The sequence below is a fragment of the Eumetopias jubatus genome, unplaced genomic scaffold, assembly GCF_037043125.1.
Source record: "Eumetopias jubatus isolate StellerSeaLion01/CBP00866 unplaced genomic scaffold, mEumJub1_p1.0 scaffold_1, whole genome shotgun sequence".
In the NCBI taxonomy this organism is placed as follows: Eukaryota; Metazoa; Chordata; class Mammalia; order Carnivora; family Otariidae; genus Eumetopias; species Eumetopias jubatus.
Window position 1 is genome coordinate 164,335,870 of NW_028274807.1, and position 22,938 is coordinate 164,358,807.

The 22,938-nt window shown below is 44.7% G+C and overlaps 1 protein-coding gene across 2 annotated transcripts in view; it reads left to right on the forward strand.

Moving 5' to 3' along the window:
* The window catches only part of TMEM40 (transmembrane protein 40), a 32,841-nt gene extending 12,474 nt beyond the window's left edge, over positions 1-20,367 (forward strand). Inside the window, exons 2-11 of one of the 2 annotated variants that reach the window (XM_028101544.2) lie at positions 2,268-2,348; positions 3,042-3,164; positions 9,896-9,949; positions 12,491-12,526; positions 12,875-12,907; positions 13,299-13,346; positions 16,596-16,667; positions 16,749-16,823; positions 17,348-17,410; positions 18,156-20,367. In XM_028101544.2, the coding sequence (XP_027957345.1) occupies positions 2,276-2,348; positions 3,042-3,164; positions 9,896-9,949; positions 12,491-12,526; positions 12,875-12,907; positions 13,299-13,346; positions 16,596-16,667; positions 16,749-16,823; positions 17,348-17,410; positions 18,156-18,175 (597 nt within the window). In that variant the 5' untranslated portion in view covers positions 2,268-2,275 and the 3' untranslated portion in view covers positions 18,176-20,367. The remainder of the gene's footprint in view (positions 1-2,267; positions 2,349-3,041; positions 3,165-9,895; positions 9,950-12,490; positions 12,527-12,874; positions 12,908-13,298; positions 13,347-16,595; positions 16,668-16,748; positions 16,824-17,347; positions 17,411-18,155) is intronic. The other variant, XM_028101545.2, reaches the window with a different exon arrangement.
* Positions 20,368-22,938: the final 2,571 nt, after the last annotated feature.

Genomic DNA, 22,938 nt, shown 5'->3' on the forward strand with positions numbered 1-22,938 from the left:
TTGGGAGCCAAAGATTGTTAAACCCAACCATTATTAAATTAGAGAAATGTACAATTAAATAAATCCTATTAAAAACAAAGTTAATATGTACTCAAAAGGTATCACTTCCTGATTTATTTTGCTACCTTCTGCTATTACCTAGGTACTTGAGATTTTCATACCTGGTTTATCTGTATGGTAGAAATAGCGCATGGTGTGTTCTATGGCCCAGCCCTTCCCAACTTCTCACTCCACGACCTCACGCTGGTAGTTGGAAATCAGCCACAGTGGGAGTGTTTACACCGTAGAAATCGGTAAACTGCAAATCAGAGCTCGATGGTTTGTTCTGTGGATTGTCTGCGTTTTAGAAAGTGATCAAGGGACGCCTGGGTGGCTCAGTCGGTTAAGCGTCTGCCTTCGGCTCAGGTCATGATCCCGGGGTCCTGGGATCGAGTGCCACATCGGACTCCCTGCTCCGCGGGGAGCCTGCTTCTCCCTCTGCCTCTGCCTCTCTCTCTCTCTCTGTTTCTCATGAATAAATAAATAAAATCTTAAAAAGAAAGAAAGAAAGAAAGTGATCAAGAAAACACTAATAGGGAGCCTGGGTGGCTCAGTCGGTTAAGCGTCTGCCTTCGGCTCAGGTCATGATCCTGGAGTCCCGGGATCGAGTCCCGCATCGGGCTCCCTGCTCAGCAGGGAGCCTGCTTCTCCCTCTAACCCTACCCCCCTCTCATGTACTCTCTCTCTCTCTCTTATTCTCACTCTCTCAAAATAAATAAATCTTTAAAAAAAGAAAACACTAATAATGCATTGCACCTGCAGCCATTACATTGTGAGTAGCAGAAAAAGTTGAGAAAATACTCTTCCAGAATTTGAAAACTGATTCGATTCAGCATTGCTCATCTCACTGGCAAACTATGACAAGAAATGCCTTAGTTGATTCACTTTTTTCTTATCCATTAAGGTGAAAGAAAACAGCAGCTAACATTCACACTGGGAATACTCTGGTTTATCAATGATGTCAGCAACTTTTTTGCTGAATCTGGTAGTAATAAAAAATGTATAGTAGTCTGATTTTGTGCCCCTGTTATTGGTAATGGACTTAGAAACACTGATAATGGGTTTTGGGGTGTATTAAACAGAATGTGGGTTCTGGAGTGTCTCCGTAAAATAGGGATAATGAAATGTACCTTGCAGGGTTATTTTAAGAGTCAAATGAGACAATGTTTGGGGAAGTTTTGTTGTCTAGAAACTACAATTCAACTGTGAGGAGCCATGAATCCCAGTTCCTACCTGACTGGTTTGTGAGCAGGCTCAGATAAGCCCTTAGTAAAACCCATGAAGGTCTACACTGAGACAAGATATGGGCATATTACATTTATAAGTACTTACGGAAAAATTATTGGCGATTTTTAAAAATTTTTTTAGATTTTATTTATTTATTTGTTTGTTTGAGAGATTGAGAGAGTGAGCATGTGCAAAGGGGAAGGGCAGAGGGAGGGGGAAAGAGAATCTCAAGCAGACTCCACACTGAGTTCGGACCCAAGGCAGGGCTCAATCCCATGACCCTGAGACCCCAACCCAAGCCGAAATCAAGAGCCAGACACTCAACCGACTGAGCCACCCAGGCGTCCCTACTGGCAATTTTATTATAACAAAAACAATATTGTTAAAAATTTAGAAAATGTAAAGTAAAAATGAGAAGCTAAAAAATACCCATAATACCACCACCCAGAGATAACCACTATTTATATTTTGATATAGCTCCAATAACTATTAGCTCAGGATCATGTGTGTTTATTTGGACCCCCACCTATGCCCTGAGACTCCTCAACAAGATCATGTTGAAGAAAGTCCCAGACATCATTTAATTTCATCATAAAAACTTCAGTATCCTTACATTTAAGGACACTTCAAATCAATATAACCTCAATATAAATATCACACCTAAAAAAATACTCTGGTGGAGGATGTTTATAATGAGGGGAGGCCATATGTGTTTGGGGCTAGGGGGCATGTTGGTCATCTCTGTTTGTACCTTCCACTCAATTGTGCTGTGAACCTCAAACTGCTCTAAAAACTAAAAATAAGTTATTAATATTATCAAAAGATGATCCACTATTCAAATTTCCCTGTGTATTCCTTTTTTTTTTTTTTGTAAGTTGTGCTCTTGTACTTTTGAATATTGGGTGTTTGTCTTTTTCTTCTTTGTTTGCCAAGGTCTTTATATGTTAAGGGGATTAACTAAGGTGGTACTAATTACTTATTTATTATTGTTATTCCTCCAGGGAAAACCATGGCGACATCAGGACCCTCCTCCCAGACTCCAGATCACAGTCGAGTCCATGGAGAAACAGAAGATCTAGACTGTATGTTTGCCTTTTCTCACCCTCTGGGCAAAGCCACATGGGAGGTAGAGTCCAGCAATGGGTGGAACAGAAGAAGACCTTGCTCCCCTCATGTGGCACAATGGCTCAAGTCACAGTTGAATCCTCTAGAGAAATAATGTTTTACACACACACACACACACACACACACACACACACACACACACACACGCTTGGTCCAGTCTGTCCCCTAGAACTTTCTAGCTTTGGGGACCTTCAGTAGCTCCCCACATCCCAAGGGGGCTCTGGAGGCTTGGGCTGGCACTGGGGAGGGTCCTCAGAAGGCGGGAAGGTTCCTGTGCTACCCCACAATTGGGGATGAGAAGGTTCACTTGACCAGATCATCCCTGCCATGTAATTTAGAGTGAATCTTAAGTTGGCCACTATTGTACACAGTCTGGTGTACTCTGGGCAGGATGGGGGGCTTAGAAGCCCATCTCTGGTTTCCACATTCAGAGAAATTTATGCCTTGGGCCTTCCTCGAGCCCCTGGGGCCTCTGAGAGCTTGGATCTCCTGCACCTTCCATTGGCCCTACTTTTTGGGGGAAAGTGTCCCAGAGAATCCAGTCATTCCTGGCCCCCAAGGCCAAGTAGATGGCTGGGGAGGTCTTGTTGGTCTCTGGGGTGGGAAGGGGCAAGAAGCACTCAAGAAACTTTTCTGTGTGTGCCTCCCAGATGAAGAGACGGATTTCCACAAGTCAGACAGGGAGGCTGGACTCCTTTCTCATGAACAACCCAAGAGAGACGAGTCTTCTACCTCCTTCTCCTCTTCCTCCCTGTCATCCTGCTCTTCCTCAGGTACAGAATATTAATATATATGTATATATTCACAATATTATCCAAGAAAAGCATTTACATGGAAAAGCAACGCCCCAAAATCTCCCACCTTGATACTTTAATTCTATTTTTCCGTATCCCCTTCCAGACTGCATCTATCAGTACACATAACTTGTATATAGTTATAACTACCAGACAGACAATTTTGTCCTCTGTTTAAAATGTTTTGCTACCGTATCCTGGGCATTCTGACAGGTTATTCCGTAATATCTTGGCAGCTAATTTGCATGCTTACCAAAAGGTCCCTCAAGCGGCTGCATCTCCAGTAAAGTAACATTGAGGTTTATCAGGAGCAGTCTGGTGTTGAACCCAATGGATCTGTCTCCTCAAGCAGCCTGCCTAGGTCCAAATCCTTCTTTTGACACTCACAAGCTATGTGTCCTTGGGTAAATTGCTAAACCCTATATGCCTTGGGGTCCTCATCTGGAGGTTGGGGATGGTAACAGAAGTTACTACCTCATGGGATTATTGTGAGGATTACCTTCTTTACACTTGTCAAGTCTTAGCACCCATCACGTAGTAAAAGCTCTAAAAAACAACTGTTAAGATTATCCCCCAACAGTGCACCCCAATGTTTATAGCAGCAATGTCCACAATAGCCAAACTATGGAAAGAGCCCAGACATCCATCGACAGATGAATGGATAGAGAAGATGTGGTATATGTATACATTGGAATATTATGCAGCGATCAAAGAGATGAAATCTTGCCATTTGCAATGACATGGATGGAACTAGAAGGTATTATGCTAAGCGAAATAAGTCAGTCAGAGAAAGACAATTATCATATGATCTCACTGATATGAGGCATTTGAGAAACAAGACAGAGGATCATAGGGGAAGAGAGGGAAAAATGAAACAAGACAAAACCAGAGAGGGAGACAAACCATAAGAGACTCTTAATCTCAGGAAACAAACTGAGGGTTGCTGGAGTGGTGGGGGGTGGGAGGGATGGGGTGGCTGGTGATGGACATTGGGGAGGGTATGTGCTATGGTGAGCGCCGTGAATTGTGTAAGACTGATGAATCACAGATCTGTACCCCTGAAACAAATAATATATTATATGTTAATAAAAAAAAAAAGAAAAAAAGATGATCCTCCAACCTTCCACCAGTTTACCATGCTCGTAAGCAACCTTGCTCAAAGGTTTTTACTTTTTGAATTTTTGGCATAAATTGTGTCCTCGGGATCAATTCTCCACAAGTCCTTCAGTGGGTTAACAGGAAATGAATATCTCCCATTGGGCCTTGATTACAAATCGCCATATTATTCTCCAATAGAAAGCAGAATGTCCTTTCATTTTTATTCTCTTAATTCAAAATGTTAGGCTGAATGGATAGCACCAGCAGCGTCATGCCTGGCATTTATTGAGCACTTATTATGGGCTATGTACTGTTCCAAGCACTTTACATGTAATAATTAAGTTCATTCTCATAGAGACCCATTGAGGAAGGTGCTATTATTATTCCCATTTTACAGGTGAAGAAACTGAGGCACGGGGAGGCTGACCTGCTGTCAGAGGGCTCAGTAACCAGCTTGGGATCCCTGGAGGTCTTTCCGGGACTGGGGAGCCTAAGGGGTGGGCTCTGGTCTACTCTTTCACCAGAATGCCTGCACTAAGATCTGCTTTACGGAGTGGGCTTGGGCCTGAGGTTTTATTTGGGGGAAGAATTCTCAGGCTAAATCCTAAAAAATGCTTGCAAAGCCCTGGCCTCACATCCTCACGTTGCAAATGATGAGACTGAAATTCAATACTATAAAATCTATGCTTATTTCTCCAGACAGAGGAGAGTGAGTGATTGGTGGGTCCAGTGGGTTTATTTGTAGTCCTCATGAGACTGGAGAGGAAGCCACTGCCCTTATTATTTTTTTCTTTTAAAGATTTTATTTATTTCTTTGAGAGAGAGAGGGAGAGACAGAGAGCTCAAGCAGGGGGAGGGGTAGAGGAAGAGACAGAAGCAGACCCCCCCCTGCTGATCAGGGAACCTAATATGGAGCTTGATCCCAGGACTCTAGGATCATGACTCAAGCCAAAGGCAGATGCTTAACCGACGGAGCCACCCGGGTACCCTGTCACTGCCCTTATTGAAAAGTACAATTGACCCTTGAACAACGTGGGGTCTAGGGACCCTGACTCCCCACGCAGTTGAAAATCTGCATATAACTTTTGACTCCCCCTAACTACTAAAGCCTTCTGTTGACTGGAAGCCTTACCGAAAACATAAACAGTGATTGCTACATATTCTGTATCTTGCATGTATGATATATTGTATTCTTACAATAAAGTATGCTAGAAAATAAAAAGTTATTAAGAAAAGGAAAAGAACATACATTTATAGCACAGTGAGGTGACAAATCTGCGTGTAACTGGACCCGTGCAGTTCAAACCCGTATTGTTCAAGAGTGGACCATATATAAACCCATCCCCTGTTAGGGTTAGCCCTGGAAGAAGAGCTTCCAGGTGCAAGGGGGCTCTTGCCTGTCCTTTTGTTTCTCCTCCCTGGGTGGGAGGTGACATTCTGTCTTCCGATTGTGGTTGACCCTCAGGGGCGCTGCTCCCCTACAAATGTTCTCCCCCAAGTGTGGCTATGAGCCCCTTCCCTCAGGTCTCCACAGCACACATAGGGACTACGTGTAGTTAGCAAAACAGAACACCAGGAAAAAACAGCAAGAAAATCAACAGAAGCACAGAGACATACTGATATCAGGATTCCAATCTCTGATCCACAATGGGTTGGCCTGCTGCTAGAACTCAGACCCTGCCCATTCTTTGGGCTTAGATGGCTCCCAAGGCCCCAAGCCTGGTTGGGTAGCTCACTGCAGCCCCAGCCCTCCTCCACACTCAGGACCCGAACTCATACTCTAGCATCCAGGACTGCTCTCCCTACATTTCTTTTTGTTTTCACTGTATCCTGTTATTTTTTAATTAAAACTTTTTATTGTGAGAGGTGCCTGGGTGGCTCAGTCAGTTGGGCGGCCAACTCTTGATTTCGGCTCAGGTCATGATCTCAGGGTCGTGAGATCAAGCCCCATGTCAGGCTCTACTCTGAGCACAGAGCCTGCTTAAGATTCTCCCTCTCCCTCTCCCTCTGTCCCTCCCCCTGCTCATGTGCACTCTCTCTCTCTCTCTCTCTCAGCAAAACAAAACAAAACAAAACAAACTTTTTATTGTGAAAGATTACACATAGGAACACTGTAGAAAATGTGGAGTATATAAGGAAGTTAAAAGAATAAGAAAATCATCCTTTGCTCTGTCACCCAGATATAACCACTAAACACATATTAGTGTGTTTCCTTACATTGATTCAATAAATATTTATTGAGCACCAGCTATGTGCCAGGCTCTGGGATGGGTACTGGGGGCACCAACAACAAAGTGTGACTCCTTCTGCCAGGGTTAATTTTTTAAGTGACTGAATTAGAGTGTACATACAAAAGTTGTCCTCGTTTTAGACAACATATAATTCTATAATGCCTTTTATAAAAAATACTCTTGATCTCAGCTCAGGTCTTGATTTCAGGGTCGTGAGTTCAAGTCCCACATTGAGCTCCATGCTGGGCATGGAGCCTACTTAAAAAAAGTTATATAAGGGGCGCCTGGGTGGCTCAGTCGTTAAGCGTCTGCCTTCCGCTCGGGTCATGATTCCGGGGTCCTGGGATTGAGCCTCATGTCAGGTTCCCTGCTCAGCGGGAAGCCTGCTTCTCCCTCTCCCACTCCCCCTGCTTATGTTCCCTCTCTTGCTGTGTCTCTCTCTGTCAAAATAAATAAATAAAATCTTAAAAAAAGTTATATATTATGAATAAACCATAGAGAAAGCTAAAATATAATGTTCATTTGTATGTTGATGGAGGCAGATAGAATTTGGAGTAATTTTTGCTTTCATTTTCTGTATTGTTTGATATTTTGCAAAATGCAATGAAAAAGCCTTTTATTTGAAAGATTTTTATTTATATTTGAGTGAGCACGAGAGAGAGAGAGAGAGAGAGCCCACAAGCAGGGGGAGTGGCAGGCAGAGGGTGAAGCAGGCTCCCCACTGAGCAAGGATTCCTGATCTGGAACTTGATCCCAGGACTCTGGGATCATGACCTGAGCCGAAGGCAGACACTGAGCTACCAGGCACCCGAAAAAGCCTTTTTTTTTTTTAAACACTGATTAATATTTATAAAATACAGAAAAGAAGAAAATAGAAGCCAACCAAAATCCTATCTTCTGAGATAAATACTGCTGTTGTAATCTTGATGTACTTCTTGATACCTTTTTCTCTGTATCTAGCTGAGATCACGTGCACTGATTTTAAAGCAGTTAACTGGCTTCCTGGAAATTTGAAATTTATCCACGATTGAGTAGGAGTTTCCCAAGCACACTGAGGGACATTAGCCCTGGTGGGAGCCATCTTGGTCATCCTAAGGAAAAGGGAGTCCTCTGGACCTGAAACCCGGAACTTCCTGCAATGCTGACTGTCCAAGAGTGCAAATAAATCTGTCATTCTTCAAGTCTTGATCAAGCTCCTCCTTCAGGCACCTTTAGATGAGTGAGGACCCGGGCCTTGTCCTTCAGGAGCTCAAATGGTTGGAGACATGAACACCACCACCACTGGCCCTCATGCCCACCATGTCAAGTACAGACAGTTGATACTATAGTAACCCCAGACGAGGGAGGGTCAAGATGAGCGTGAGCTGGGGCAGTTGGAAAAGCCTTCTTACCCCTTAATCTTCAAGATAAAGGAGACAAATGGGAAGGGCCTTCCAGGTGGGAACAGAGTCAGCATGATATGGGGACACAGAGATGACACAGCCGTGTGCTTGTAATATGATACCTCGGATGACCTTGTCTTATCTTCATGAAAGCAGCAGTGGAAATATTAAATGATTTGTTCAAGATCACACAGAAAGTTTATGGCAGATCTCCTACCCCTCCCATCCCCCAAAGACCTCTCTTTCCTCCAGACCTTCTCATATAGGCTAAATTCTGAGAACACCAGAACCAATGTATTTCAGGCTCGTTCCAGACTGAGGTTCTCCTACAGCTTGTGTTTGTTCTCTGCAGAGAGCAGTGATGAGGACCAGCACCCAGGAGTAACTGGACAACGTCAGCAAAGCCAGGGGGCGGGACAACCCCCCGGGACAGCTCACCTGGTAGGCAGTAGGCCTTGCCCTTTCTCCTTTGCCCTCCCCCCCCAGCTCACCGTTGAGTCTCAGCAGGACCGAGCGTGCCTGCGTGAGGATGTTCCTCATGGCATTGTTTATAGTAGGGTGCCGGTAGCAAGCAGCCAAATGTCCGACACCAGCAAAGTACAGCCTGTCCTGCCTACAGCTCTATTCTTCACATATCTCTGAAGTGAAAAAGAAATATGTCAAATCATACGATTCGTTTGATCTCATACATACTCTAAAAATTCACACGTATGTGGTGATGAGTACGATGGGAAGGAAAAATAGCAAAATGTTAGTAGTGGTTATCTCTGGATGGTTAAATGATGGGTGATTTTTGTTTTCACTCTTTTGACCTGGTCCTATACTATAAATATTATACAGTGAGCATGTTCTATTTTGACAACCAGGAAAAGAATTTTGGAAAAATAAAAATTTTAAATAAACTGTGGCTTAAATGGATTGTGGCAAGAAAAGAGCATGGGGGAGGGGCGCCTGGGTGGCTCAGTCGTTAAGCGTCTGCGTTTGGCTCAGGTCATGATCCCAGGGTCCTGGGATCGAGCCCCGCGTCGGGCTCCCTGCTCGGCAGGAAGCCTGCTTCTCCCTCTCCCACTCCCCCTGCTTGTGTTCCCTCTCTCGCTGTGTCTCTCTCTGTCAAATAAATAAAATATTAAAAAAAAAAAAAGAACATGGGGGAAAGAGCCTGGATTAATCCCTAGAACAGAACCTGGCACACATGAGATGCTGAATAAATGCTGCCCCTGAAGCTGGAGTTGAGTTCTGGGTTCTGTTTCTGAAGATAAAAGTGATGAGGGGGCGCCTGGGTGGTGCAGTTGGTTAAGCATCCAATTCTTGGTCTCAGCTCATGTCATGATCTCATGGGTCGTGAGATGGAGCCCCACTGCTGGCTCCACGCTCAGTGGGGAGTCTGCTTTAAGATTCTCCCCCTCTGCCCCTCCCCCCACTGTGCATGTGCTCGTGCACGTTCTCGCTCTCTCTCAAATAAATAAATCTTTTTAAAAAAGGGATTAGGATTGCAGGCTTGGGTGTCAGATCTGGGTTTGAACCCTGGAATTTCCACTTACTGGCTGTGTGACCTTCAGGGAATAATTTAACTTTGTGAACCTCAGTTTCCTTACCCATAAAATGGGGGAGGGAGAGGTACGAATACCTTCTTCATAGGATTTCTGTAAGGATCTAGTGAAATATTAAATATAAATTACTTAGTTCCATATTGATACCTAGTAAGTGCACAATAAATGGCAACTCTTATTACTGACTTTGAAGGAGGCCCAGGTCCACTTAGACCCTCAATTCTTTTTCAGGAAACTGACCACAGTCACCTCTGAGTGTGTGTGGGGAGTTAGAAAGGGTAAAGGGAAAGTACTTGTAAGGCTGCCTTGCCTCTTGAGGACTGCCTGGCTCACCCCCAGCACAAACAAGGACCATGTTACTTTTTAAGGCTTCAGATGTGCAGGAGATGGAAGCTGCCCTGGGGTGCTGTGATGGGGAGAGCTGACTAAAGGGGGTTGTCTCCACTCAGGTGCTGAGCATGAGGAGCCTGACCTTTTGAAGGATGAGCTTCAGCTCTATGGAGGTAAGTCACTGTCCAGTGGCTTTGGCGAAAATGGAATTACACAAAGGACATGAGGGCTTTGGGCTTTGTTGGACAGAAACAAGTTCATGAGGGTGTTTCATGGCCGAAAAGTGCTAGGAAAATATAGGAGATATGAAAAGAAAAATGGTCAGAACATTGGCAAATGGGGATGAAAGCAAGCATTTTCTGCTTTGGTGAGACTGTCCCGGAATCTCTTCTGAACTATAACCTTGACTTGCAGGGCGACTTAGTTCAGTCACCCGATCTTTCTGGGCCTGAGCTTCCCAGCCAGCAAAATGGAACATGATTAGCACCCACTGTCTTGGAATAGTGGGCTGTTTACAGGTGCACAGGAAAATTAAGGATCTCATCTCAAAAAAACTCATGTTATGGAATAATTATCTCCAGGCTTCGTGATTATTACAGCAAGGAGATATAAACATTATGGCACTTTGCTTGGAAGCACTTTGATGAAATGGGGACAATTTGTAAGAATGAACCAGTTAGCCAAAAAGCCTAACAAATGCATACTGCAGTTAAGAAAACCCACTTAACTTTGTTTAATACATGGGGTATCTGGCTGGCTCAGTTAGTGGAGTGTGTGACTCTTGATCTTGGGGTTGTGAGTTCAAGCCCCATGTTGGGTATAGAGATTCCTTGAAAAAAATTCTTCATTTTGTTTAATCCAACATTTCTATAATTTACGTAGTCTCCTAACACCTGATAATAACCCAAGAATCAACAAGAAACACATACACATTCTAAGAAATGTAAATGAAATATTTTAATTTCTGCATCAAGATATTACCCATGGCTGCCTCTGGGTGGTAGCATTATGAGTAATAGTTACACTGTTTTATTTGCTTAACTGAATTTTCTGATTTTCTTTCTTCCTTTTTTTTTTACACAAAAACAAGTACTACTTGGTTTACAAAAATGTTTTTAACTACTCAAGTAGTGTAAGAATAGTTTCACTGGGTGTAAAATGAGGGAGAAACTGTTACATTTACATATATTTAAAAATGTTTTTGGGGGCACCTGGGTGGCTCAGTCGATTAAGCCGACTGAGTTAAACTCTTGATTTCGGCTCTGGTCATGATCTGAGGGTCATTAGATCGAGCCCCACGTCTGGCTCCATCCTCAGCGTGGAGTCTGCTTGGGATTCTCTCTCCCTCTCCCTCTGCTCCTCCCCCCCTTAAATAAATAAATAAATCTTTAAAAAATGTTTTTGGGGTGCTTGGCTGGCTCAGTCAGTGAAGCATGCGACTCTTGATCTCAGGGTTTTGAGTTCAAGCCCCACATTGGGTGCAGAGATTACTTAAAAATAAAATGGTTTTATTTCTCATCATAAAAGAAATTCATATTTACTCTAGAAAACATAGATACCACCACAAACTTTTGAATTACTCCCCCCCACCAAGACATTGGAGGTTCTTAGTAAATTACACTCTTGGAGTCTCATTTCATGCCATTCTAGTAGGTATATTCTCCATACCCTCAGCACTGGCCACTCTTAGGTCACCTGCAGATGATGCTTTCTATTTGCATATTAGCCTTCAAGACAGTCCAGCATGTTGATTGTTGTGTGCTGAGTGCCCCCTTCTGGTGTCTGTATCCTGGGGCTGACCCAAACGTTGGAAAGTGTACCGGCATGGTGACTACTGGTGGTGGGGGCAGGGGGCGCTACCTGGGGTCCTACCTGCCCTTGAGGGGAAGGATTTGACAGGTTAGGAGAGATGTCACCAGGAACTAGAATAGGCACCAAGAATCAGGGTGAATGGGGTGGGTAGGCCACCCTAGACCAGATTAATGAGGAGGCTGTGGCTTGGGACAAGTACATAGGGCTCACATCACCCTCAGCAGTGCAGACAAGGAGCTCAACACTCAGGGTGTGGGGCTGGGGTTCCCAGGATGCAGCCCAGCTCGGCTCCCCCGAACTCGGCCTGGTGGGGCTGGGTCCACGTAGCTGAGTGTCATCACCTGCATCTTGCATGGTCAAGAACAGGCACAGGTTGCAAACTGGTGCCCACGTGTGTGCAGATGTGTTTTATCTGGCTCATAGAGCATTATTATTATTATTATTATATTTCATCAACTCATACTTTTTCACATTTAGACATCTCTGAAATCAGGATGCATCTTAAAATCACTGGCAACTTACAATTAAAATTGGCAGTGGTTTTCCTTACATAGTAACGTATAAAATAATGTCATGCCTCACAAACGATGACATCTTTGATTCCGTGGAATCCAAGAGTTGCCAACCTCTTTTATAATCAAGAAGTTGGTGTAAAAACCTGGATTTCTGGCTTTTCATCAGAAATTTGATGACCTATAACACTAGACAGGCATTCCTACTGTGGCTGGTGGGTGGTGGCTGCCCCTTTGGAAGGAATAGGCTTCCAGCTTGCTCCAGTCACCACTTAGCCCACTCAGATCATATGGAAAGTCTCTGAGTGAGATCCACCTTCCCCACAGTGTAACTTCTCCCCACCCAGAGGATAAGGGATATTTGTGATCACTGATTTTCCTTCCATGTAGGTGCCCCTGGAGAGGTGGTGCCCTCTGGAGAATCAGGTGAGTGTCCGCTTAGGGGGGAGAGATTGTCAGTATGGATGATGGACAGGTCTGGGCACTGTCTTTCCCCTGGAAGAACCAGCTACTGTTGGGGTTCATGGGTGTGAGATGGGGACTCCAAATCCAGTTGGGGTCCTGGGACTCTGACCTGGGCTCAGAGGGTTAGAAAAGGGTTTCAGGCAAGAGGAAAAGGGATTGCAACAAGCAACTGATAGATGGAAAGCTCCTTTGGGGACTGGAGAATTTGACGTGGCTTCTTCAGAGGTCACCTACTTCCTCTGCTAGGGTGCAGGCACCTGTTAAGGTCCCAAGCTAGCGTGGCACTAATGTTGAGTTTCTAATTTCCAGGACTCCGAAGAAGAGGCTCTGACCCAGCAAGTGGTAAGTACACAAACTCCGAGAAGAGAGGGGGAGGGGGCCTGGATTCCAGGGTTTAGGACAGGACCAGACAGCCTGAGAGGGTGGGTCAGTCACAGCAGGGATGCCATCACCAGCCAGAGTGTCTCCATGATTCTGGAAAGGGACCTCCAAGCTCAGGAGAAAGGAAACAGAATGCGGACTCAGGCCTGTGTGGAGAGGAGGGGGGGTGAGTGGGGGCCCCAAGGACAGATAGCCCCACATTCACAGCTTTGCTCTGACTGGTCCTGTGGTGAGTGCCTTCTGACCCAGGAAGAAGAACCCAGGAGAGCCAGTCTCAGTGAAGCAGGGAAGAGAAAACCCCAGCAGCCGTCCCTCATCCAAATTCAACATTTATCTCTCTCTTGTTCCTAAGGAGAAGTGGAGGCCTCTGAGTTAAGAAGACTGAATATAAAGAAAGATGGTAAGGAAGTTGGTGCCCCCAAGCTGCTTCTGCCTGTCTGGTCCAGATTTCTATGGGCAGAAATTCTGCCAGTGGCCTAGAAAAACAACGATCATAGCCCACCTCGGTTGTGTGCCCTGTTTGCAGACTCCTCAGCTTAGAATCACCTCAAGAAGGTGGTACGGACTCCCCTTGTGCAGATACGGAAACTAAGGCTCAAGGATGGAGTGCGGGCTTTCAGCGAGCGAGTGGCACAACCTGGGCTTGAACCCTGGTCCTGTGCTGTTTCTGCTATACATGGAGTCACAGGGATGATAAGTGCCCCCTAGCCCGCTGGCCACAATGGGGAGCTGGAAGCGGGGGTGAGGAAGCCTTGAGGTTAGATTAGCTAGACTCTAGAGAAGGAGCCGTAAGAACTGGAAGGAACTCCTTCGCTCTAAGCCAGGGGTCTGTGAGGGCTTCAGGGAGGAGGTCAAGGAAGGGACAGGAGACCAGGGTGTTTGATTAAATAAATGGCAGTTGTTCTAGAAACATCTGGGGTTGTTGCAAAGGCCCACCTTCAGGGAGTGGGAGACCTGGGTGTGAGCCCCTGACTCTGTCTCTCTCCAGCTAAATGAACCAGGGTTTTAGAGCTTTCCTGGGCTATGAAATGTGCCTCATTTGAATAAAACTGAGATTCCCAAAGTGCAGGGCATGACATTATACCCCAAAGCAAGAAGATGATTCCCCTTTCCGCTCTCCTTCCTAGAGCACGAGCTCAGTTTGGAGCCCCTGAGCCTTTAATGCCACCCTGACCCTTATTCATTGCCCTTTGGACACAGACAACAGAGCCACCTCTATTCTCAGCCCCTTGACTGAGTCGAGGGCCCTGTGTCATCTCCCCAGTGACTAGCCCAGTGCCTGGCAAAGTGCCGCAGGGCCTCGCTCACAGAGCACGCCTGAGCGCCGGCCCATGGCACAGAACCCACTCTCAGTGCCTCTCCTTGGAGAACCCTCCAAGCCTACATTTGCGCTTCTGAGCATGGGGCCCACAGAAATACGTGCGCAGGGATTCATATGTATTTGGTGCAGCATCACTAACAGCAAAAAATCAGACACTTCTAGGTTCATCAATGGGGGACCAGACAAATAAATTAGGTTAAGTTTATACCATGGAACACTATGCAGCCATCCAAAAGAACAGGGCGATCTACATATGTTCTGAGATGGAAAGACAGCCCTGATCTATCTATGAGAGGAAGAAAGGAAATGATAGAGCTGTAGGTGTACAAATGGGTCCTGCTTTTTTTTTTTAATTCAAATATAATTAACATACAGTGTTATATTAGTTTCAGGTGTACAATATAGTGATTCGATTATTCTGTACATTTCTCAGTGCTCATCATGCTAAGTGTACTCTTAATCCCCTTCACCTGTTTCACCCCTCCCCCCACCTCCCCTCTGGTGACCATCAGTGTGTTCTATTTAAGAATCTGGTTTTTTTGTTTGTCTCCCTTTTTTCTTTGTTTGTACATTTGTATGTTTGTTTCACTCACGTATGAGTGAAGTCATATGGTGTTTGTCTTTCTCTGATGGACTTGGTTCACATAGCTTTATACCCTCTAAGTCCATCCATGTTGTTGCAAATGGCAAGATCTCATTCTTTTTATGGCTGGGTAATATTCCATAATATACACATACCACATCTTTGTTATCCATTCATCCATTGATGGACACTTGGTTTGCTTCCATAATTTGGCTGTTATAAAGTTACAATAGACATAGGGGTGCATATATCTTTTCAAATTAGTGTTTTCTTTTTATTTGAGTAAACACCCAGTAGTGGAATTACTGGATTGTATGGTAATTCTATTTTTAATTTTTTGAGGAACCTCCATAATTGGCTTTCCACAGTGGCTACACCAATTTTCATTCCCAACAACAGTACATGAGGGTTCCTTTTTCTCTACATCCCTGCCAACAGTTGTTATTTCTTGTCTTTTTTATTTTAGCCATTCTGACAGGTGTGAGGTGATATCTCATTGTGGTTTTCATTTGCATTTCCCTGATGATGAGTGATGTTGAGCATCTTTTCATGTGTCTATTGGCCATCTGGATGTCTTCTTGGAAAAATGTCTGTTCATGTCTTTTGTGCATTTTTAATTGGATTATTATTATTATTGGTGTTAGGTTATATAAGTTTTTTTATATACTTTGGATATTAACCCCTTATCAGATATATCATTTGCAAAATCTCCTCCCATTCACTAGGTTGCCTTTTTGTTTTGTTGATGGTTTCCTTCACTGTGCAGAAGCTTTTCATTTTGGTGTAGTCCCATTTGTTTAATTTTGCTCTTGTTTCCCTTGCCTCAGGAGACATATCTAGAAAAAAGTTGTTACAGCTGGTGTCAAAGAAATTACTATTTATGTTTTCTTCTAGGAATTTTGTGGTTTCCTATCTCACATTTAGGTCTTTCATCCATTCTGAATTTATTTTTGCGTAGGGTGTAAGGAAGTGGTCCAGTTTCATTCTTTTGCATGTAGCTGTCCAGTTTTCCCAACACCTTTTGTTGAAGAGACTGTCTTTTTTCCATTGGATAGTCTTGCCTCCTTTGGCGACTATTAATTGACCATAAAAGCATGGCTTTATTTCTGGACTATCTATTCTGTTCTATTGATCTGTGTGTCTATTTTTGTGCCAGAACCATAACGTTGTGATTACTACAGCTTTGTAGTATATCTTTATATCTGGAATTGTGATACCTTCCTGCTTTTGGTTTTTTTAAATGTGCATATATATGCCTGGAAAGGTTTTGGCAACCACCGCTTGCTTTTAAGGAGGGGGATTAGGGAGGGAAAATGGGGCATTGTGAAACTTTTAGACTTGACACATTTGCATTTTTTACTGCATTTAATATTCATTTGACAAACAAAAATATTGGGCAGCTCTGCAAGCCTGGCAGTGCTTTAGTCTCTGAGCAAAATCCCTACCCTCCATCCTACTGAGAGGGACAGAGAATAAATCTGTTTCACATTTTTTTCTTTGTTTTTTGAGAATAAGTGTGGAAATAAAAATATAACAAGTTGAGGGGTGTCAGTGTTAGAAAAATAATAAAATGAGATAAAGCCTGGAAATGGGGTGCTTTTTTAGTTGGGCTGCTCAGGAGCACCTTCTCTGAATAAAGTTACATAGGAGCAGAGACAGGACTACTTTTAGTAACAAAAAAAAAAAGAGAGAGAGAGAGAGAGAGAGAAAGAAGCAAATAGTAATTCCCACCTCTGCCTTTACAGATGAGTTTTTCCATTTTGTCCTGCTCTGCTTTGCCATTGGGACCTTGCTGGTGTGTTATCACTATTATGCAGGTGAGGGCTGTGGGAACAGGTGGGGGGATAGGAGCGTCCAGACTTGCAGGCTGACCATTCTCTCCCTCGCTGCCCTCGCAGACTGGTTCATGTCCCTTGGGGTCGGCCTGCTCACCTTCGCCTCCCTGGAGACCGTTGGCATCTACTTTGGGCTGGGTAAGTTCCCCCCATACACACCCACACACACACAGACACACACACACCCAGTCTCTTTAGGGGTGGTGGCTGGACAGATGCCCACTAAGGGCCAGAAAGCCACCACCTAAACATTTTTTAAAGATTTCCTTATGCTCGTGTTTTCTTCCTAACCACTTTCAAGGTCACGGTGAGGTCATTGGCAAAACCCCATGGAAAAAATGGGCAGCTCCACAAAAATGCAACAAAAACAGTTTAAAGTGGCAAACAAACAGAATTAGCCAGAGATCGAAAACAAGGCAGTTCACGGAGTGGGGTACTGAATTCACTGAATTTCCTGGCACTGTTATTGCTGTTCAAGGTCATTGTTTTTAATAATAATAACTCCAGTACTATTATCTAAGCTCAACCTGCTGCCTGAAATTCCACCACTAATCCCTGTTTGTGTGGGTTAGGCCTTTATCCGAGCGTGGGGCGGGGGGAGTGACCCTGGGTCCCTTGCTGGGGCACAAAGCTCAAGCTCCTTTCTCTCTGTTTGTGAGCAGTGTACCGGATCCACAGCATCCTGCATGGCTTCATCCCCCTCTTTCAGAAGCTTAGGCTGATGGGTAATGTTTCCATCCTTCCTATGTTCACCATCTTCCTCCCTATCAGGGTCTTTGGTTGGAAACGGGGCTTAGCCTACAGGAAACAGCACAGGGCCTGGAGTCAGGGACTCCTGCCGATTCACCAGCTTTGGGGCATAGGATCATCTTTCAGCCTCCGTTTCCTCCACTGGACCATGGGTGTAGTAATAACCACTGCACAAGGGTGTTATGCAAAACCACATGAGGAACGGATGCGAAAGGGCTTAAGTGTGGAACACTGTAGAAAAGTGAAGGGAATCTGGGTGTTTCTCATTCTCTCATAGAACTTTACGCTTACCCGAACACCAGTTTTGCCAGGATTTTATTTGCCTATTAGGTGTGCTTCAGTTATGTTGCACATGACCGATGAAGGAATTGAGGCCCAGAGAGGTGGAGTGACTTGCCGAGGGTCACACAGCTAGTGTGGCTGGGCTGGGCTGAAGGAGATCCTCTTTCTTTCTGACCAGCAGCTCTGTGCCTCCCGTGAGGTCTCAAAACTGAGAGGCCAGGGGGCTGTGTGGCTCTGTGCTGGGGATTTCTGTCTCCTACAGCCCATTGAATTCATAAAGGGGAAATTCGTTTCAGTGGCTGTCGGTCATGGAGACCCATGGCTTCTAGGGTGACATTATCCCAGCTGTGAGGAGTATTTGGGCATCTGGGGGGATGATGGAAATGAGGCCTGGCTGCCTTCAGAATCCCATGCCATCCTGCGGGCTTTGCTTTCCAGGATTCAGGAAGACCGACTGAGGCCAGTGCTGGGCCGGCAGCTGCACTGGGCTCCAGTATGACCACCACTGCATCTCCTGAATGTGCAAGGGCAGAGCCCCATTCTGGGAGACACGCGGGCGGGCCAGTCTAGAGCAATAAAGAGAGCACTTTTCCTTCCGTGTCGTCTGAACGTTGGCACCAGCCTGGACCCAGGTATCATTTGGGCAGTATTGGCATGCAATCCAGCTGCCAGGATGGAAAGCAGAGGCAAGGTGCCAGGCCTATGCCCTTTGCGGTTCCTGGATCAACAGGAGGATTCTAGGATGTCACTGCTCTCAGGAGACAGTAGGAGACCCCTGGGCTCTGCAAGCTGTCATTCGTGTGGGCTCCTGATTCCTCTCAAATCCCCAAGCCATCCAGGTGGGGTGAGAGAGGAAAGAGAGCCCACTGCCCCGAGGCAGGGAGCCATCATGCCGGGCCCCTAGGGTGAACCTGATACAGGCGAGCTGCTGGGGACTAAAGCCACAGCATCAAGGCATCTTCTCTAGCCCTATTGCCTAGTGCCAGCCCCGCTGCCTTGGATTCCATTAAGATTCAAATAAACGTTTTCTTCCCTGGACTAAAGAGAGTCAGCTAAATGTTCCTTCAAGTTTCTTGAGCATGAGAACACATTTGGAGTCTCCTTTGACCCATCTAGTCAGGGAGGACACCTTGTCTATTGGATAAAGTATAAAAGGGAATAAATGTACAGCCCCTCACTTAAGGTCCAAGACTCAAATTGCACAAGTTCAGGAAGAGGGTTTTGCAAACTTTCCTATGAAAAGATGTGGGGCTGCTAGGTGCTCTAAGCCCAACAAATACCAAATGAGTGAAATAGAAGCACACATACACAAAAATCCCTTGCAAACTTGGGTTGCATAAATGGAGGTACAGAGTCTAGATTGAAGGAGGTGATAGTACACCCTACTTTACACAGCTATTCCACACCAACGCACATATTCAGTTCTAGATTAACATCTCAAGAGCAATAGTGACAAACCAGAAAACAAACAGAAGAGACCAGAGTGGGAACAGAAAGAATGACTGAAGAAACGAGAACTCTTCAATTTACAGAAGAGAAAAGTGGGGCCTTCTCTGAGCTCACAAACTCTTGGAGGATAGTTGCTCAAGTGCTTATGATGGTCCAAGTACAGTCACATATGTTATCTGATTTAATTCTCACAGCAGCCTTGAGATGTGTCAGTCATCCCCATTTTGCAGATGGAGAAAGAGACTCAAAGAGCTTTAGTAACTTCTCAAGTTCCCACAGTAAAGCAAGTGGCACAGCCTCCATTTGAACCCAAGCTTATGTTCTCCTTTTGCCAAGCTGCCTTACAGAGCTTAGCCAGTCTAGTCCCCCACTCCAGGCAAAGCAGCCCCGAGGCAGCGGCACTTTTTCCCAGACTTTGGGATTTCTGAGTTAGAGAGTATTTTTTTAAAAAATGAGAGGAACGGGGCACCTGGCTGGCTCAATTGGTGGAGCATGTGACTCTTGATCTTGATCTTGGGGTTGTAAGTTCAAGTCCTGTGTTAGGTGTGGAGATTACTTAAAAATAAGATATTTAAAAAATAAATAAATAAAATAGGGGCACCTGGGTGGCTCAGTCGGTTAAGTGGCCAACTCTTAATTTCGACCGCTTAGGGTCCTGAGATTGAGCCCTGCGTTCGGCTCCACGCTTGAGGGAGGAGGGCGTGGAGCCTGCTTGAGATTCTCTCTCTCCCTCTCCCTCTGCCCCTCCCCCACCCCCACTTGCATGTGTGCGTGCGCTCTCTCTCATAAATAAATAAATAAATAAATAAATAAATAAATAAATAAAATTAAAAAGTCAGAGGAGGGCTGCCAAGTCTTTCCCTTGCTAATTGGAGACAATAAAAATACCAAAACCATCAACTATCAGCATCATTTTATAAAAGAAAGAATAGTTTTACACCAAAAAAGCAGGGAAATTATCAGCAGAAACAAAAGAGGGTTTTAAATGAACAAAGCTTGGGGTGCCCAGGTGGCTTAGTCGTTTAGCATCTGCCTTCGGCTCAGGTCATGATCCCAGGGCCCTGGGATGGAGCCCTGCATTGGGCTCCCTGCTCCGTGGGAAGCCTGCTTCTCCCTCTCCCGCTCCCCCTGCTTGTGTTCCCTCTCTCGCTGTGTCTCTCTCTGTCAAATAAGTAAATAAAATCTTTAAAAAAATAAATAAATGAACAAAGCTTTATGAAAATTTTACTGCGTGTCCTTTTTCCTCAAATCCACCATAGTCTGGTGAAAAAAAAAAATCATCATTCAGAAACCACAGAACTGGAGAATTTCCAAGGATGTTTACATTCTCTTTTTCTACTCTCGTTCTAAGACACCTCTCTCAATGAAGCTTGCAGCATTATTTCAGAAGAATAGTGACCTCCAAGTGGGGAATGTTCTTGGTGGTCACGATTGCAACATTTAGCTCTGAGCCCAGCCCTGACATGGATGCCCGTGGCACGGTTCTCCGCCTTTACTCCTCTTCCTCAAGATTGTTTTGTTGTTCTGGGTCCCTTGCATTTCCACACTGAGTTTTAGGAGCAGCTCATCAACTTCACAAAGAGGCCAGTGGGAATTGTGATACGACTGCATTGCATCTGTTGATAAATTTGAAGGGTATGGTGCTTCTTGTTTTAGTGATTTATTACCTTTTTAACATTTACGTTAGAAAAAAATTTTTTGCACCAAATCCTAGCACCCAAAATCAACCACAGTTAGATATTTGGGTGTGTTTCCTGTGAGTCTTTAGTGCATGAGGTATTTATTTTTATTTTGGGCCCTTTTCTCTTGCACATAGAATAAGGATTTTTCCATTATATAATAAGGATATTTCCATAAGCATCATTTCCCACCCACTGTGCTTTTCATGCTTTGCATAATAATCCCTCCAGATCCAGGTAATAATATCAATGGCTAACATCTGTTCAGCACTTCTTATGTGCTGGCTGTGGAGATAAGCACTCGGTGGACTCCACATCATTCTTCTTCATTGAAACCCTGTGAGGTAGCATCTGTCATGATCTCCATTTGAGAGATGAGAAAACGAAGACACAGAAAGCTAGGTCAGGTATTTATCAAACAGGAATAGAACGTAAGTTTTCATGATAGAAAAACGAACTTACTGACTCAAGGACAGTGTGCTTAGCCTCATTTTGTGAGGATGCGGGGTCCTTGTGACTGGCTCTGCCACTGCCTGGCTGGGATTTTGGCCAAGTCCTTCTCTGTCTCGGCCTCAGTGTCCTCGTCTGTATAATGGGGATCACAGTGGCCCCCACCTCACAGTGTTGTGGCAAGGACTACATAAGATAATTGCATGAAGTCTTTATTTTTAAAGAATCATCCATACAGATTGTTATTAGATGTCTAGTTTTATGTCTCACTTAGTAAAACCCTCTTATTGCCAAATTTTCTTTTACGTTTGTATTCTCTTATTTGAAAGCAATCCTTTTGTGTGTTTGTTTTTGTGTCTGCTTTTATTATTTGAGTATAGTTGATGTATAAAATCTTATACATGGTCTCTGGTACATAGTAGGTGCTCGATAAGAGCATCTTCTTGGAAGGTACTTGATCAGAGCAGGGGCACACACCTGATCTCGTAAGTCAGGCAGGCCAAGTCAGCCAGAGGTAGAAAAATGGGGAGTCAGGAGAGGGGACCAGGCAAGCTGATACCTGACTGAAGGGGTCAGCTGCTGTCCAGCATTGCTGGACAGGAAGAGCCACCCGTGGCTACCAGCCAGAGCCAGCCAGGAAAATGGAACCACACCAGGGGTTTCAACAGAGAGCTCTAACACAGGGGATATGTTAAACAGGCCCAGGATCATTGAGAAGGCAAAAGGGGTCACTGAGGTATCACGGAGCCTACCTAGGGCTGGGGAACAAAGGAAAGAGTTTTGAGTTCCCAGCCCTGTGAGGAGGGGAACGGCTTGGTGGGGCTGGTGTCTCTCCTGGGGGCCCAGTGGGGCTGGTTCAAGACCAGTGATGTCAGACCTCAAATGTCTCAACAGAAGCCAGATTTTCTTTGATGTTGGCAACTAGTTTTTTTAAATTTCAAATTCTGCTGTGAAAAAATGGTTCCTCAAAAAATTAAAAGTATTATTACCATATGATCCAGCAAGGCCACTTTGGGGCATATACCCCAAAGAATTGAAAGCAGGGATTCAAAGAGATATTTGCACACCCTTGTTCATAGCAGCCTTATTCGCAATTCTAAAAGGTAGAAACAACCCAAGGGGCCATCACCAGTGGATGAATGGATAAACAAAATGTGGTCTATCCATAAACGGAATATTATTCAGCCTTAAAAAGGAAGGAAATTCTGACACGTGCTACCATATGGATGAACCTTAAGGACATTATGCTCAGTGAAATCTACCAGTCATAAAAGGACAAATATTGTATGATTCCACTTAGATGAGGTCTCTAGAGTTGTCAGATTTATAGAGACAGAAAGTAGAAAGGCCACTGCCAGGGGCTGACTGGGGGAGGGGAATGGGAAGTTCCTGTTTGGTGGGTACAGTTTCAGTTGGGGAAGATGAGAAAGTTCTGGGGATGGATGGTGGGGCTGGTTGCACGGCATATAAGGGTATTCAGTGTCACTGAACTGTACACTTAAAAATGGTTAAGATGGTAAATTTTATGTTATGTGTATCTTACCACAATTAAAAAAAAAATTCAAATTATCTGTGGCCAAACAAAACTGGACCCAGCCTGTACGCCATCTGCGTTGGGGGGGCTCTCCATGGTGTAAAGCTGG